The sequence below is a fragment of the Ranitomeya imitator genome, chromosome 1 (assembly GCF_032444005.1).
Source record: "Ranitomeya imitator isolate aRanImi1 chromosome 1, aRanImi1.pri, whole genome shotgun sequence".
In the NCBI taxonomy this organism is placed as follows: Eukaryota; Metazoa; Chordata; class Amphibia; order Anura; family Dendrobatidae; genus Ranitomeya; species Ranitomeya imitator.
This window is the reverse complement of record NC_091282.1, coordinates 848,389,705-848,408,535: the sequence shown is the minus strand read 5'-3', so window position 1 is coordinate 848,408,535 and position 18,831 is coordinate 848,389,705. Positions and strand designations below refer to the sequence as shown.

The following is an 18,831-nucleotide window of genomic DNA, read 5'->3' as shown; positions in this document are numbered from 1 at the left end:
CACATACTGAAGCCCTAACCCTAGCCCTAACCCTAACCCTACCCCTAACCCTACCCCTAACCCTATTCTAACATTAGTGGAAAAAAAAATATTTCTTTATTTTTTTTATTGTCGCTACCTATGGGGGTGACAAAGGGGGGGGGTCATTTATTATTTTTTTTATTTTGATCACTGAGATAGATTATATCTCAGTGATCAAAATGTACTTTGGAACGAATCTGCCGGCCGGCATTTTGGAAGATGGCGGCGCCCAGGGAGAAGACGGACGGAGCCCCGCAGGATCGGTAAGTATGATGGGGGGGGGGGGGGGGGAACGGAGCATGGGAGGGGGAATTGGAGCGCGGCGGGCGTGGAACGGAGCACGGGGGGCGTGGAACGGAGCACGGGGGGGCTGGAACGGAGCACGGGGGGGTGGAACAGAGCATGGGGGGGGGGGGGAATCGGAGTGCAGGGGGGGTGATTGGAGCACGGGGGGGTGATTGGAGCACGGGGGGGAGCGGAGCACTGGACGGAGGGGAGCCGGAGCAGTGTACCGGCCAGATCGGGGGGCTGGGGGGGCGATCGGTGGGGTGGGGTGGGGGCACATTAGTATTTCCAGCCATGGCCGATGATATTTCAGCATCGGCCATGGCTGGATTGTAATATTTCACCCGTTATAATAGGTGAAATATTACTAATCGCTCTGATTGGCAGTTTCATTTTCAACAGCCAATCAGAGCGATCGTAGCCACGAGGGGGTGAAGCCACCCCCCCTGGGCTAAACTACCACTCCCCCTGTCCCTGCAGATCGGGTGAAATGGGAGTTAACCCTTTCACCCGATCTGCAGGGACGCGATCTTTCCATGACGCCACATAGGCGTCATGGGTCGGATTGGCACCGACTTTCATGACGCCTATGTGGCGTCATGGGTCGGGAAGGGGTTAAAGGGGTTGTCCGGATTAAACTTGTGAATCTTCACTTCTCACTAAAATAGTGACTGCAGATTTGTAGCTTTAGACCTGCCAACCCCATTAACATTATGCCTAATCTTTTTCTTTTTTTAATCGCTTCTAGCCATAGCTAATTATCGTTTTTATGCTTTCATTTTTTTCTTCCCCATCTTCAAAGAGCCAGTCTTTTTTTTTTTTTTTTTTTTTTGCTCCATGTTCTTGTTTTGAGAAAGATGAATGAGGGTTTGTTTTTTGCTTGACAATCTATAGTTTTTGAAGGTCTCCATTCACTTTACCATGTATTGTACTGTATATGGCAAAGAAAAAAAATCAATGTCTGATGAAATGGCAAGAAAATAAAAATGCTATTCAGCCATTGTTTTGGGGTTTTGTTTTTATGGCATTCATTATATAGTAGAATGACCCAGCAACTTGATTCTTTAGGTCAATATGCTTATAGTGATACTAAGTATGGCTAAGGCAGTTTTGTTTTTGTTTTTTGGTGAAAAAAAAATTGAGAAATTTAAAGGTCAGTTAAAAAAACAAACAAACAAAAAAATAACCCTTTGCTTTTGAGACCCATAACGTTTTTTTTTTTTTTACTTTTCCACCAATTGATCTGTGAGCTTTTTTTGTCAGGGCAAGGTGACATTTTGGCGTACAAACAAACAATTTTATATTTTTTTGGTGAGGTGTTTTGCGGCTAAAATGCCACAATTCTGGCACATTTTTGCACTTATTTTATGATAATCTGACTTATGGAAGTGTCCATGCCAAATATTTGTTTAATGTCTTTTTCACTGGGAAATTAACCCCTTCGACCAGAGGTATTTTCGTTTTTTTTTTTGCTCCCCTTTTTCCCAGAGCCATAACTTTTTATATTTTTCCATCCATATGGCCATGTGAGGGCTTGTTTTTTTGTGGGACTAGTTGCACTTTTGAACGACACCATTGGTTTTAACATATAGTGTACTGGAAAAAGGGAACACAATTCCAAGTGTGATGAAATTGCAATTCCAGAGTTTATTTTACTATGTTCACTAAATGACAAAACTGACTTGCCTTTATTATTCCCCAGGTCGTTTCGAGTTCATAGACACCAAATATGTCTAAGGTCTTTGTTATTTAAGTGGTGAAAAAAATCCAAAGTATAATAATATTAACAAATAATAATAATAAGACGCGGCGCTGCTACACAGGTCATGTATTATTCTCCTCCCTGAGCCTTTATATGTCTAGCTACATTATGCTTTATCGCTAATGGTGTTTTATATTGCTTTGTCACTTGGCACTTTATTCCTTTTTGCCCTGATCGAGGACAGCTTGGTCTTGGGTATATATTTGCACTTTATACCATAGATATGAGCTATATATGAAATATTATTACTGTCACTAGGCACTTTATTGGCATATTATCTGGGGTCTGTGCTGCCCTTTATTGATATATTTTTTTCACCTTAGCGTCCAATGAGTAATAATATTGTACAGAGTATACAGCACTAGATTGTGATTTATGATATAGTGTTATTACCTAGTCTATCTGTAATTGTGTGATACAGTTCTATATATATACCTAGGAGTTTATTATTTACTATTTTCCCTGTGTACTTTACACTTTTGACAGATAACATTGGTCCAGGTACTCGTGTATCTGATGATAGGCATCCTTCTGTATGGAGGACATGGCTTTGTAGTGGCAGCTATTTTTGTATTGTGATTCTCCGTTTGTGTATGTATATGTTTGTGTTATAAATAAAATTGTACTATTTTTATCCTCTATTGGCATATGCTTCCGTTGTGGTCTGTAGGAGTAAAAAGACCCTTATAAAGTTGTGATTGATTATGATTTAATCATAGAAACTTATAAACATTTTTAACATCTCAATGTTATAATTTTGGAGCCTGAAAGTAAATTCTATTTGTCATCCTTTTTTGCAAATAATGCCACAAAGGACATTTTATACAGCCTGTGCGTGAGGTAGATACATATATACACAGCCAAGGCAAAACTGTAGATCTGTATTTCTTTTTGTGGTTAATTAAAATTTACAAAACTTAATAATGTTTTGACATTTTTCTGTGAATGGCAGTGAAACAGAAGATGTACAGATTCTAGAAAATACAGATGAAGCCACACAGGAGAATATAATTGTTGAGAAACAAAATATGCTAGAGCGTAGAAAACTTGGTAAAATGAAATTGTTTCAGTTCTGCGAGAATTACCGACCAGCCTACTGGGGCACATGGAACAGATCAAGCACAATGATAAATCCAAGGAAGCCATGGGCTCAAGACACTGTAAGTCTCATATTTTAATTTTTTTATGTTCACCTACCAACATTTACTCCCTAGGGAAAGGAAAACTTCTCTGTGATTGCTATGGACAATGCCTTTTTCCCCTAATATCAGTTAAAAGGTACCAGTATCTTGTGGGATGCATGTAAAATATATCATAGGGGATTTAAATATATGCTTTTTTTGTTTTTCTTCCAGGCATGAAAATATGATGACCTTCTGTATTTTCCAGAATTATCTTGTGTTTTTGGCCTCCCTTTTTTTCTCTATTTCCTGTATCTACCTCTCTGCTTTTTCTATTTGGGTCACGACTAACAATAACTTATTTTCCCACTTGTATATTGGCCACATGTTAGTCTGGGCTACACATAATGGAAATTAGCCATCATTATGATTTTCAACTTGACCATTTACTCTGTCGCCTCATTGGGGGACACAGGACCATGGGTGTTATGCTGCTGTCCACTAGGAGGCGACACTATGCATAATCTGAAAAAGATTAACCGTGGCTCACTCATCTGCAGTATACATCCCTGGACGGCGTCAGCCTTCTCCAGTTTTTGCTTAGTGTCACATAGGAGGCACACCTAAGATTTTTTACTCCGTTTTTTTCCGACGGATTACAGATGAAGAAAAGTGGGTCTCCTGTGAGACTCCCAGCATGGCTCCTTCCTCGGCCCCCTATTACGGGGTGCCCGGTTGAAGTCGAGATGGTTTTTTTTTTCCCCCATGTCGCTCCTTCCCCATTCCCTCTGGTGTTGGTTTGAAGTCGAGACACCCCATGTCGCTCCTTCCCCAATTCCTTTTGGTTTATGGGTTGAGGTCAAGGCGAGGATGAAGCCCCCTGAAGGTCATAGCAGCACTTTCTCTAATCCCCCTCTGGGGGCATTAGGTTGAGACGCCTCAGGTAGGGCCTGTACAGGCAGCATTCTGCAGCTCCCAGCAATGGGCCAGCACACTGCGCCTGCATCCAGGGACCCCAGTCCAGCTGCGGGCGCTTGTCGGGGCCGAGGGAGTGCAGGCAGGCATGGCACATACAGACACAGGGCTCCCTGCCCCCCTGTCTCTGCGGCAGCACCAGCTCTATACTGCCTTAGGGGGACCCCTCACAGGCCCCCCTTTCCGCTTATAGCCCCACCGCTATCCTGCCGCCTTAAAATCCATGGGGGGTCCGGTTCAGATTCGACCCAAACCCGGGCTTGGAGTCTTTCTGGGCATCAGGCATCTAATTTAGGCCCCGACATCAGCCTATCTGAAGCTGCCGCCTCCTGCCCGCCCCCCGGATGACACATATGACACTCTACAGTGTCAAAGAGGGGGTGGATCGAGACAGGGCGCGTTTTTACACAGCTTTGCCGCCTTTTTTTCTGCTCTCCGCCCCCCTTCTCCCCCTACCTCTCCTCCTCGGCGGCCATTTCTACTGCAGCAAGGATTAACCCTGCATCTACCAGTCAGCAGGACTGGAACAGGACCAGGCCGGCCTGTCTCCGGGGGGCACAGGACTGTGGATCTTCGGTGCTGGACCTAGGGGCAAACTGGTGGGGTAAGATCACAGCTGTGAATCCATATTCCCTATAGGGCTCCCCTATAGGGGTCCTCTGCATAGCTACCCCTGTAAGGTCCTCTGCAGCCAGCCCTTCTGTACTCTGTGCACTATGCCGGGCTCAAGATCCAGGAGAACCAGGCAGGACTGCTGTTATGCATTCTGCACAGCCTGCAGGACCGCTCTCCTCAGTGGCAGCACGTACGGACTGCCAGGACTGCATCCAGACTACTGCATCAGAGCCCCAAGAAGCCCCTGCCAATGCCTCGGTGTCTAATGCCACGCCGGAATGGGTCACTCAGAGGTCGCAATCTATGACACAGTCTATAGATAACAAACCTCCACATTGCTTCAGGCTCTGCAGAGTCATGCCTCGGCTATGACCATTACCAAGCAAAGGGAGAGCTTGACTCAGGAACAGAACGACCTGGCACATCCACGTCTAGGTCAGGACGCAAGCGGACCCATAGGTCAAGTCCATCTGCGTCATCCTATAGCACGGTCATCCCCTTCTAGGGAGAGACACCGTAGTTCCAGGTCATCTAGACCGTCCCCTTCCAGGGGCAGACTATGCAGATCTCCGCAATCCCCGACCAGAGAAGGCCTCCTCCCCAACTCACCCAGCAGGGGACGCCTCCGTGATACACAGGATTCGGAAGGCATCTGTGACTCCGACTCAGACAGGGAAAATATAAATGTGCAATATAAATAGGTGTATAACAAAATGTGCACAAACCTAGATAATATAGAACCAAGTGAGGTAAAAGGGGGGCCGATATAAGGACCATATAGGAGGACACTTACTTATGTATAAATGGTATATATAGTTCCGGGGACCACCAGCACCTCTCCAGGGCACCCCCCTTTTACCTCACTTGGTTCTATATTATCTAGGTTTGTGCACATTTTGTTTTACACCTATTTATATTGCACATAAGTATATTATTATATTCCCACACATACCTTCCCCCTTTTTGCCCCCTTTTCATTTTACCAGCACAGTTGGTTTGATTCTATAGGGCCGCTTGGAATACTATATGGACACTTAACTTATATTATTGGGCCATCAGCTAGCCGCAGGCACTTCTATATTCATATATTTTAATATACATCTTACACACACACACACACATATAATTTTTATTTTTTTATTTTATTTTTTTTCCTTTATTATTGATATTATTTTTTTGTATGGTCTACTATTAATAATAAATAAAAAATTATATTATTACATTCTCTGTTGTGGTTGCTCTGGGGTTTTTTTCTCACTCCAGAGGCATAGAAGTCGTTCCATACCTGGACGGTCTACTAATCAAGGCTCCTACCTTCAATGACTGCGAGCTCAGCGTCTCAATCACAGACGACACTCTGAGTCGCATGGGCTGGTTAGTCAACCTACAAAGGTCATCACCAACCCTGAGTCAGCATCTGACCTTCCTGGGAATGTTAGACAACACCTCCAGGGGTCTAGTGCCCTTTCCCAGGGACAAGGCACTGGCTCTCCGCCTAGTGGTTTGCATCCTCCGCAAACCCCCTCGATCTCCGGTTTGCCATGAGAGTCCTCGGCAGGATGGGGGCAGCAATAGAAGCAGTCCCATTTGGCCCGGTTTCACCTCAGGTTTCTCCAACTAGCCATTCTCAAGTCCTGGGATAGGAATCCTGTTTCCTCTCGACAGGGAGTTCCAGCTAACGTAGTCAACCAGGAGGTCCCTGCACTGGTTGCTCAAGCCAACCTCGCTAGCAAAGGGGAAATCCTTTCTCACAGGTCAATGGAAGGTTCTGACCACTGATGCGGGCCTGACGGGTTGGGGTGCAGTGCACCTACACCACAGGGCACAGGGCAAGTGGTCTTCAGTGGAAGCGACCATGCCCATCAACATCCTGGAAATTCGTGCCATCCTCCTGGCATTGAGGGCCTTCCATCACTTACTGGCAGCCTGTCACATCAGAATACAATCGGACAATGCCACGACTGTGGCATATGTGAATCACCAAGGGGGGACCCGCAGTACCCAGGCTATGCGAGAAGTGTCGCACATCCTCCACTAGGTGGAGGACACAGGATCGGTTCTCTCGGCGGTCCACATTCCGAATGTGGACAACTGGGAAGCAGTCTTCCTCAGGCACAAGGAATAGATTCGGGAGAGTGGTTTTTCCATCCCGAAATTTTTCACCAGATCTGACATCGCTGGGGGACCCCAGATGTGGACCTAATGGCATTCCACTTCAATGCCAAGGTGTCCAACTTCACGGCTAGAACACACGATCCGCGGTCGCTCGGAGCAGACGCTCTGGTTCAGGACTGGACCCAGTTCCAGCTTCTGTACATTTTTCCACCTCTCCCACTGTTATCCAGGGTGGTGAGAGAAATCAAGCAAGATGGAGTTCCAACCATCTTAATCGCAACGGTCACCGCGCCCTCTGACCTGAGCGTCACTGCAGAGGACGCAGGAGAAGAAGCGGCGGCCGTCGGTGGAACGGGGAACAGGTGAATATAGCTCACTGTGTTATACTCACCTGCTCCTGGCGCGGTGCAGTCCCTGGTTCTCAGGCGCCGGCAGCTTCTTCCTGTAGTAAGCGGTCACATTGTACCGCTCATTACAGTTATGAATATGTGGCTCTACCCCATGTGGGAGTGGGGTACATATTCATTACTGGAATGAGCGGTACCATGTGACTGCCGGCGCCGGAGAACCAGGGACGTGCAGGGACTGCGCCAGGAGCATGTGAGTATTACACAGCTGCTGCTCCCCCTCCCCTGCCGACTCCTGGGTATGACTCGAGTATAAGCCAAGAGGGGCAATTTCAGCCTAAAAAAATGGGCTGAAATCCTCGGCTTATACTTATATACGGTAATTAGGATGAGACTGTATTTAGAAAATCACACTTGAGGATATCATCTCTTTTTTTTCTTTTGGTTTGTTCAATGCATTCAGGTTAAAAATGCTGAGCAAGTTGTTAGGATGATTAAAGGGAGCCTGTCACCCCCAAAATCGAAGATGAGCTAAGCCCACCAGCATCAGGTGCTATCTACAGCATTCTTGAAGCATACAGCATTGAGCCCCTGATGTATCCTGAAAAATGAGAAAGAGGTTAGATTATACTCACCTGGGCAGGCGGTCCGATGGGCATCGTGATCCGGTCCAGCGCCTCCTATCTTCATAGGATGACGTCCTCTTCTTGTCTTCACGCTGCGGCGCTGGCGTACTTGGTCTGCCCTGTTGAGGGCAGAGCAAAGTACTGCAGTGCGCAGGTGCCGGGCCTCTCTGACCTTTCCCGGCGCCTGCGCACTGCAGTACTTTGCTCTGCCCCTCATCAGGGCAGACAAAGTACGCCGGAGCCGCAGCGTGAATACAATACAAGAAGTGGACATCATTGTAAGAAGATGGGAGACCCCGGACCAGACCGCGACGCCCATCGACTGGACCACAGCGGGGACCGCCCCTGGGTGAGCATAATCTAACCTCTCTTTCTCATCTTTCAGGATACATCGGGGGCTTATCTACAGCATTACAGAATGCTGTAGATAAATCCCTGATGCTGGTGGGCTTAGCTCATCTTCGATTTTGGGTGACAGGTTCCCTTTAAGATGTATTTATTCTGGCACTTCGGTATTTGTTTTTTGTGTTTTTTTTTTTTTATTGTTTAATATAAATGTTGAATTCAATAAGTTGTAATTTGAAAAGGAAAAGGAAGAAGCTCACACAAACATAAAATTAAATGATTCAAGGCTTTAAAAAAAAAAAAAAATGAAATTTGATAGGTCCGAATTTGAATCCCAGCACAAATATAAACAAGAAAACAAGTAACAACCACGCATTTTTTCACAATTTTAAAACATACATTTTTTTCTCAATTGGGCATCAAATTTTAAATTTGATTTCTCCAAAGCAAAATGTAATGAAACAACAGTCTTGTGACATATCAATTGAAAGCCAGTACTGTTCTGAGAAAAATGATGCCTCTCCCACCTCTTTATCTTTATTCTTGCCCGAGATATGATAAAAACTGTAAAGCCATACCAAGCCAAAATTCATGCTTTTTCAAAACCTTAGAAGTCTGTAAAAAATTAACTAATAAAGAAAAAAATTCAAAACTTTTAATTTGTAATTAAATAAAGTTGTACTTTATAAAAATAAAAAATAAAAACTTAGGGTTGGGGTTAAAGTTAGGGTTGGGGCTAAAGTTAGGGTTGAAGCTAAAGCTACGTTTACGGTTGGGTTAGGGGTATGGTTAGGGTTGGAATTAGGGTTAGGGGTGTATTGGGATTAGGGTTAAGTGTGTGGTTAGGGGTGTGTTCGGGTTAGGGGTGTGGTTAGAATTGGGAGGTTTACACTGTTTAGGCACACCAGGGGCTCTGCAAATGCACCTTGACGTCCGATCTCAATCCATACAATTCTGCGTTGAAAATGTAAAACGGTGCTCCTTCCATTCCGAGCTCTGCCGTGCGCCCAAACAGTGGTTTACCCCCATATATGGGGTATTGCCGTACTCAAGACAAATTGGACTATAACTTTTGAGGTCCAATTTCACTGTTACCCTTAGGAAAATACAAAACCGGGGGCTAAAAAATTTTGTGAGGAAAAAAAAAGATTTTTATTTTCACGGCTCTGTGTTATAAACTGTAGTGAAACACTTGGGGGTTCCAAGTTTTCACAACACATCTAGATAAGTTCCATAAGGGGTCTTCTTTCCAAAATGGTGTCACTTGTGGGGGGTTTCAATGTTTAAACACATCAGGGGCTCTCCAAACGCAACATGGCGTCCCATCTCAATTCCAGTCAATTTTGCATTGAAAAAGTCAAATGGCGCTCCTTCCCTTCCGTTCTCTGCCATGCGCCCAAACAGTGGTTTGACCCTCTTGGCTTATACTCGAGTCATTGTCGGCGGGGGGGTATGTCGGCAGGTGAGGGGGAGCGACGACTGTCACATACTCACCTGCTCCTGACGCGGTCCCTGCATGTCCCATGGTCTCCGGTGCTGGCAGCTTCTTCCCCTGTTTATCGGTCACGTGGTACCTTTCATTAAAGTAATGAATATGAACTCCACTCCCATAGGGGTGGAGTCGCATATTCTTTACTGTATTTAGCCGTACCAGTAACTGCTGAACAGTGGAAGAAGCTGCCTGCGCCGGAGACTATCTGTCTAGGAGAACCTGCCAGGGACCACGCTGGGAGCAGGTGAGTATTTCATATTCACCTTTCCTCGTTCCACCGCCGCCTCGTCTTCCACGTCCTCTGCAGTGACTGTTCAGGTCGCGATGACGTATTAGTGTGCACGCCGCCCTCTGCCTGAACAGTCACTGCAGAGAGACTGGACGCTGAGGAGCAGCGGGCAGCAACGAGAGGTGTCATTTTTTTAATCTTTTTATTGCAGCAGCAGCAGCATTATATGGGGCACATTGTTATATGGAGCATCTATGGGGCCCATAATGAACTGTATGGAGCATTATATGTGGCACATTTTTATATGGAGCATCTTATGGGGCCATAATCGGCATTTGTGCAGCATTATATGGGGCATATTTTAATATGCAGCATCTTATGGGGCCCATCATAGATTTTATGGAGCATTATATGGGGCCCATCATGAACTGTATGGAGCATTATATGGGGCTCCTGATTCAATATGGATATTCAAAAACATTTAACCTACTGATGTCTAAATTAATTTTACTTTTATTGGTATCTATTTTTGACATTTACCGGTAGCTGATGCATTTTCCACCCTAAGCTTATACTCGAGTCAGTAAGTTTTCCCACTTTTTTTGTTGCAAAATTAGGGGTCGGCTTACCCTCAAATATATACGATATATACGTGTGTGTGTGTGTGTGTGTGTGTGTGTGTGTATATATAGATATGGATATATATAGATAGATGGATAGATAGATAAATATTATATATATATATATATATATATATATATATATATACATATACATACATACATACTGAAAATGTCTTATATTTTAGGTTCTTCAAAGTAGCCACCTTTTGCTTTGATGTCTGCTTTGCACACTGTTGGCATTCTCTTGGTGAGCTTCAAGAGGTAGTCAGCGGAAATGGTTTTCACTTCACAGGTGTGCCCTGTCAGGTTTAATAAGTGGGATTTCTTGCCTTATAAATGGGGTTGGGACCATCAGTTGTGTTGTGCAGAAGTCTGGTGGATACATAGCTGATAGTCCTACTGAACAGACTGTTGGAATTTGTATTATGGCAAGAAAAAAGCAGCTAAGTAAAGAAAAGCGAGTGGCCATCATTATTTTAAGAAATGAAGATCCGTCATTCCGAAAAATTGAGAAAACTTTGAAAGTGTCCCCAAGTGCAGTTGCAAAAAACATCAAGCGCTACAAAGAAACTGGCTCACATAAGGACCGCCCCAGGAAAGGAAGACCAAGAGTCACCTCTGCTTCTGAGGATAAGTTTATCCGAGTCACCAGCCACAGAAATCACAGGTTAACAGCAGCTCAGATTAGAGACCAGGTCGATGCCACACAGAGTTCTAGCAGCAGACACATCTCTACAACAATTGTTAAGAGGACACTTTGTGCAGCAGGCCTTCATGATAAAATAGCTGCTAAGAAACCACTGCTAAGGACAGGCAACAAGCAGGAGGGACTTGTATGGGCTAAAGAACACAAAGAATGGACATTAGACCAGTGGAAATCTGTGCTTTGGTCTGATGAGTCCAAATTTGAGATCTTTGGTTCCAACCACCGTGTCTTTGTCCAACGCAGAAAAGGTGAACAGATGGACTCTACATGCTTGGTTCCCACCATGAAGCATGGAGGAGGAGGTGTGGGGGTGCTTTGCTGGTGACACTGTTGGGGATTTATTCAAAATTGAAGGCATACTGAACCAGCATGGCTACCACAGCATCTTGCAGCGGCATCCTATTCCATGCGGTTTGCGTTTAGTTGGACCATCATTTATTTTTCAACAGAACAATCACCCCAAACACACATCCAGGCTGTGTAAGGGCTATTTGACCAAGAAGGAGAGTGATGGGGTGCTATGCCAGATGACCTGGCCTCCAGTCACCAGACCTGAATCCAATCGAGATGGTTTGGTGTGCGCTGGACCGCAGAGTGAAGGCAAAAGGGACAACAAGTGCTAAGCATCTCTGGGAACTCCTTCAAGATTGTTGGAAGACCATTTCCTGTGACTACCTCTTGAAGCTTATCAAGAGAATGCCAAGAGTGTGCAAAGCAGTCATTAAAGCAAAAGGTGGCTACTTTGAAGAACCTAGAATATAAGACACATTTTTAGTTGTTTCACTCTTTTTTGCTAAGTGTATAATTCCACATGTGTTCATTCATAGTTTTGATGCCTTCAGTGTGAATTTACAATTTTCATAGTCCTGAAAATACAGAAAAAAGTTTAAATAAGGTGTCCAAACTTTTGGTCTTCACTGTGTGTATATGTATATATATATATATATATATATATATATATATATATATATATATATATATATATATATATATATATATATATATATATATATATATATATATATATATATAATACATATATTATACATATATTATACATATATTATACATATATTATACATATATTATACATATATTATACATATATTATATATATATATATATATATATATATATATATATATTATACATACACACACCGTATATACTCGAGTATAAACCGAGATTTTCAGCCCTCTTTTTTGGGCTGACAGTCCCCCTCTCGGCTTATACTCGAGTCATACCCAGGGGTCGGCAGGTGAGGGGGAGCGGGGGCTGCCTAATTATAGTCACCTACTCCTGGTGCGGTCCCTGGCTTCCCAGCGCCGGCAGCTTCCTCCTGTACTGAGCGGTCATGGTACCACTCATTACAGTAATGAATATACGGCTCCACCTCCCATAGAGGTGGAGCCGCATATTCATTACTGTAATGAGCGGTAACGGTGACCGCTCACTACAGGAAGAAGCTGCAGCGTCGGGGAAGCAGGGACTACACATCGCCAGGAGCAGGTAAGTATAACAGGGAGGGGGAGCGCTGCGCTGTGCGATTCTCACCTGCTCCTCATTTCGGCGCCACTCCATCTTCAGTAGTGGCGCTCAGGTCAGAGGGCGCGGTGACGTGGTTAGTGCGCGCCCTCAGCCTGAACGCCAGTGCTGAAGATGGAGCGGTGCCGTGAATATTGGAAGCGCCGGGGGCCTGAGCGACGGAGAGGTGAGTATGTGATTTTTTTTTTTTTTTTTTTTTTTTATCACAGCAAATGGGGCGAGTGTCTATGGAGCATCTATGGGGCCATAACGTTTGTGCAGCACTATAAGGGGCCATAACGTTTGTGCAGCACTATATGGGGCCATAACGTTTGTGCAGCACTATATGGGGCCATAACGTTTGTGTAGCACTATATGGGGCCATAACGTTTGTGCAGCATTATATGGGGCCATAACGTTTGTGCAGCACTATATGGGGCCATAACGTTTGTGCAGCACTGTATGGGGCCATAATGTTTGTGCAGCACTATAAGGGGCCATAATGTTTGTGCAGCACTATAAGGGGCCATAACATTTGTGCAGCACTATATGGGGCAAGTGTCTGTATGGGGCCATAATCAATGTTTGTGCAGCACTATATGGGGCAAATATCTTTATGGAGCATCTTATGGGGCCATAATCAGCATTTGCACAGCATTATATTGGGCAAATATGTCTATGGAGCATCTTATGGGGCCATTATTAACCTTTATGCAGGATTATATGGGGCATATTTTAATATGGAGCATCTTATGGGGCCATAATGAACTTTATGGAGCATGATATGGGGCTCCTGATTCAATATGGATATTTAAAAACACTTAACCTACTGATGTCTCAATTAATTTTACTTTTATTGGTATCTATTTTTACTTTTGAAATTTAACGGTAGCTGCTGCATTTCCCACCCTAGGCTTATAATCGAGTCATTACGTTTTCCCAGTTTTTTGTGGCAAAATGGGGGGGGGGGGGTCGGCTTATACTCGGGTCGGCTTATACTCGAGTATATGCGGTGTGTGGATAGATAGATAGATATATGTGTGTGGGTACAGAAAGTATTCAGACCCCTTTACGTTTTTCTCCTTCGCCTCATTGGCGACACAGGACTGTGGGTGTAAGCTACTGCCGCCAGGAGGCTGACACTAAGTAAACATAAAAAAAGGTTCAGCTCCTCCTCCGTCATATACACCCTGACACTGGCCGAAGGCAAACCCAGTTTATGCTTACTGTCTGAAGGAGGCACAGGTCTGGATTCCAGACTCTCCATATTTTTTTCTCTTCACATTGGAAATGAGACAGCGGCGACGGACCCTTTTGAAGGGGTCCGATCTCCCCACACCAACAACGGGCGAGCACCTGGGGTGTCGCCTCCACGTATCCTCTCCCGCAGCGTGGGACCCCTTGGCGGACTCGGCCCTGACCACCCTAAGGTAACAAAACCCTAGGCTGTACAGGTGCATATGGACTGTCCGTGCGGCCTCCACTGCATCACCAATGCTTAGACAGCAGTGATAGGAGGAGGACGGTCCTACTCCTCATCCCCTGAAGGGAAGATGGAGTTGGGGTGCCTGCACCATCTTTTCTAATAGCCCCCCTCTGACCTTAAGCTCCATCACGTGATGGGGGGCTGGGAGGGTTCCTGCAGCAGCATGCATTCCTGGAACAGCGGGCGCTGCATTTTTTTTTTTCTGCCATAGGCAGCACCACTCCGCGGGGATCCCGGCACCTGGTCGCCCTCCTCATCCTTGTGCAGATCCGGGTAAATTTTGCGCCCGGCGTCTGCCGAGTCAGGCCGCTGGTGTAAATCCCGCCCCTTCCGGTCACATCATCGGCCTGTGGGTCCAGCCTCCCTCTCCCTGGGCGAACGCTGGCTGGGAGGGGTGGAGGAAAATCTAGACCCCGGCTTCTGCCGTGTTAGGCCGTGGGAGGAAGCCCTGCCCTTTCCGGCCACGTCATCGGCTGTAGGCCCCGCCTCCCGCAGCACCGCAGTGAACATAAGGAAAAATTTAGGCCGGCTTCAGATCCTCATAGGCCGTGGTCTTAAAACTCCGCCATTTCCAGTGGGACCACCCACCAAGGAAGCGCTCCTTTTAAGGGAACAGCGCGGTTGCGTCGCCCTGTGAGAGGTTCCACAGGACGGACGGGGACACAGCACTGGGGTAAGTGCTACTCCCCCCCTCATCCTTACAGCTGACATCTGTTTTTTGCAGCCTATCTTATTACGCTGTTTATAGCATCAGCGGGGTCACCATGTCTAGAAGGACCAAGTCTCACACGGTTTTATATACCGCATGTGTAGCCTGTCGTTCCGCTTTTCCACATGCCCAGAGTAATCGTCTCTGTGAGGCCTGCGATTCTTAACGCGCTCAGGAACCCTCCCCTGCAACTTGGGCAAAAACTGTAGTTTCTCCCCCAGAATGGGTCATGTCCTTGTTGCCATCTATATCGAGTCCCTTCATTCCCCGGCTGGGGCCAGGGACAGCGGTTCTTCTACCTTGGAGAGGTCTTTCGACTCACTGGAGCCTCTGGCCTGCTGGGGCCGCGCTCTCACTAGGCAGGCGCGGGGGAAGCGAACCCATACAGCGTCTCCCGGTCCATCAGGTGCATCTGCATCCTTGAGTTATGCCTCTCGTTCACTCTCACCAGCGGAGATGAGTTAACATGGTTCAGACTACGATTCTGAAGGGTCCCTCGATTTTGAGGCACCTGATTATCAGGAGTCAGTAGACAGCCTAATTGAGGCCGTCAACCAAACCCTGGGTATAGAGGACGAATCTACCTTGGCCTCGGGTCATAAGGTATCGTTCAAGAAGATCAAGCAGCCTCATAGGGTGTTTCCCACTCACCCAGAGTTTGAGGACTTAGTCCAACGTTATAGAGCGCGTCCGGACAGGCGTTTCTCGGGACAAAAGGTTCTAATTACAAGATACCCTTTCACCCCTGAGCTGCGTAAGGAGTGGGCAGAATCCCCGTCGGTAGATCCACTGGTTTCTCGTTTGGCCTCTAACACGCTTTTATCCCTTCCCAACGGCTCATCTATTAGGGATCCAACTGATCGGCTCAGAGAAAGTTAAGCCCGTTCAGTTTTCGAGGCTTCAGGTTCTACCCCCTTTGGCGTCGACTTGGGTAGCTAACACCATGATATCTTGAACAGAATCTTTAAGGCTCTACAGGAGAGGGTCCTACCAGTGGAATTGACAGATGTCAAATCAGATGGCTCTAGCTGGGAGTTACCTGATGAATGCATCTTTGGATGCAGCAAATGGTGCGGCATTAGCTGCCGCAAACGCAATTGCCATTAGACAGGCTCTTTGGTTGAAAACATGGTGGCCAGATTCTACCTCGAAAAAAATCCCTTACAACTCTCCCATATCAAGGTGGTTGATTATTTGGGGAAAAACTGGATCGGCTCAGTTCTGATACCACAGGGCGGAAAAGCAATTTTCTCCCACAGCAAAAGATTAACCAACCCTTTCGTCGCCAGTTTCAGGCTCGTTTCAAATTATTTCGTAACTCTAGGTGGACCCCAGCGTCAAACCCTGCTGGCCCAGGTCGACCTAATCAAGACCGAGATCATCAGATCTCCTACAGGGCCAACACGTTGGGAAGAATGCGGTCCCAGCTACCAAGGTCAAGGGGATCTAGGTCCCATAGGTTTTCGACCAAATGACTGGAGGCGGTCTCCCATCGCCACCGACAGAGTAGACGGCCGTCTACTCTTGTTTCATCAGTCCTGGCTCACGACAGGTGGGTAAGAGAACTAGTGTCCTCAGGTTACAAGATAGTTTTTCAGTCACCCCCCCATGCCAGTTCTTTCCCTCCCATATTCCCAGTTCAGAATCCCAGGTACAAGCCCTGTTCAGAACTGTAGAATCCCTTCGGCTCTGTGGGGTCATCACTCCAGTCCCGAAGGAAGAGAGATTTCAGGGGTTTTATTCCAACTTGTTTATAGTTCCCAAAAAAGACGGATCTGTAAGGCCCATTCTGGACCTGAAAAGTTTAAACAAGTTTGTCAACACTCATCACTTTCGAATGGAATCTCTCCTGACAGTCATTGCGGCAATGGAAAAGGGAGAATTCTTAGCTTCAATAGATATTCAAGATGCTTATCTTCACATTCCCATATTCCCTTCGCATCAAAAATTTCTACATTTTGCCGTAGGCAGCCTACATTTTCAGTTCACAGCCTTACCTTCCTGGCTGGCCACCGCACCCAGGTTATTTACAAAGGTCATGGCAGCAGTGGTGTCCATCCTGCATTCCCGGGGCATACTCGTTTTGCCATACCTAGACGACCTCCTTATCAAGGGGCCATCTTTTCGAGTCTGCTTGGAAAATGTCAGCATTACTCTGGATACTCTTTCTCGCCTAGTGTGGCTGGTGAATCTAAAGAAATCGTCCCTTGTACCATCTCGGAAAATCTCTTTTCTAGAGATTGTCTTCAACACCTCACAAGGGTTGACAATTCTACCCCGGGACAAGGTCCTAACCCTCTGGCAAGAGGTGAGCATTCTTTCCTGGCCGATCTACCATACAATCCGGTTCTGCATGAGGGTCTTAGGACAGATGGTGGTGGCAATAGAGGCCGTACCATTTGCGCAATTCCGTCTCCGTCCTCTCCAGCATGGGACAAGAATCCGTATTCTCTCAACCTCAGGTGCCGTCTGTCGCTCCAGGTCAGACAGGCTCTTGCATGGTGGTCAACGAGCCCTTCTCTACGACAAGGGAAACCCTTTCCCCCAGCCCATTGGCTGGTAGTCAAGACGGACGCCAGTCTTCTCGGTTGGGGAGCAGTGTTTTGCCACCACACAGCCCAGGGACACTGGTCCTTGCGGGAGGCAACCCTCCCGATCAATCTTTTGGAGATTCGGGCAATTCGGCTGGCGCTGCAACATTTCATCATCTTCTAGCAGGCCGCCCTGTCCGGATTCAATCGGACAATACCACAGCGGTGGCCTACATAATTCATCAAGGGGGTACCCGCAGCAGAGCGACCATGCACGGGGTAAAACAGGCTCTCGACTGGGCCGAGAAGAACCATTCTGTGATTTCGGCAGTCCACATCCCGGGCGAAGAAAACTGGGCTGCGGATTTTCTCAGTAGTCAGGGCCTTGCATCCAGGGAGTGATCTCTCCATCCCGAGGTGTTTCAGCAAATATGTCATCACTGGGGAACCCCGGGCGTGGACCTGATGGCTTCCGGAATGAATGCCAAAGTACCCAGGTTTGTCGCCCGGTATCGAGATCCACAGGCAATCGCCGTGGACGCGTTAGTTCTTCCTTGGAACCAGTTTCGTCTCCCATATCTGTTTACCCCTTTGGCACTGCTCCCGAAGGTAGTCAGGAAGATCAAGATACAGGGAGTTCCAGCAATCCTGGTTGCTCCAGATTGGCCTCGTTGGTCATGGTACGCAGACCTAGTGCAGCTGCTCAACGAGGTTCCTTGGCAGCTTCCAGAACGCCCAGATCTACTGTCTCAGGGCCCGATCTACCACCAGAACTCAGGGTTCTGTGTTTAACGGCCTGGCCATTGAATCTTGGATTCTGACGCATGCCGGGTTCTCACAAAAGGTTGCCGCTACCGTGATTAGCGCCCGTAAATCCGTCTCCGCACGTATTTATCATCAAACCTGGAAGGTTTTCTTTTCATGGTGCAGAAAGTGTCGGCTTCCCCCACTACGTTACTCCATCCCCAACATTCTTGCTTTTCTCCAAGCCGGCCTGGATTCGGGGCTTGCACCAAGTACTCTCAGAAGACAGATATCATCCTTGTCGGTTCTTTTTCAGCGCATCATCATCATCATCATCAATTTACAGGTGAAAACTTTCTACAGGGACTCGCTCACATGGTACCGCCTTACAGGGCCCCCCTGTAAGGCGGTACCATGTTGCTTGGGACCATGATGCTTGGGACCTTAACTTGGTCTTAAGTGCCTTTCAGGAAGCTCCTTTTGAGCCTCTTCAGGACGTCTCTTTGACCTACCTTTCCTGGAAAGTCGTGTTCTTGGTGGTTATAACTTCCATTAGGTAGGTATCAGAGCTGGCG

The 18,831-nt window shown here is 46.6% G+C and overlaps 1 protein-coding gene across 2 annotated transcripts in view; it reads left to right on the top strand.

Moving 5' to 3' along the window:
* Positions 1 to 18,831, top strand: part of CHAF1A (chromatin assembly factor 1 subunit A) — a 229,156-nt gene that overhangs the window by 133,472 nt on the left and 76,853 nt on the right. For both annotated transcript variants that reach the window (XM_069741254.1, XM_069741262.1), the window contains exon 8: positions 3,021 to 3,228. In XM_069741254.1, coding sequence (XP_069597355.1) covers positions 3,021 to 3,228 — 208 coding nt within the window. The remainder of the gene's footprint in view (positions 1 to 3,020; positions 3,229 to 18,831) is intronic.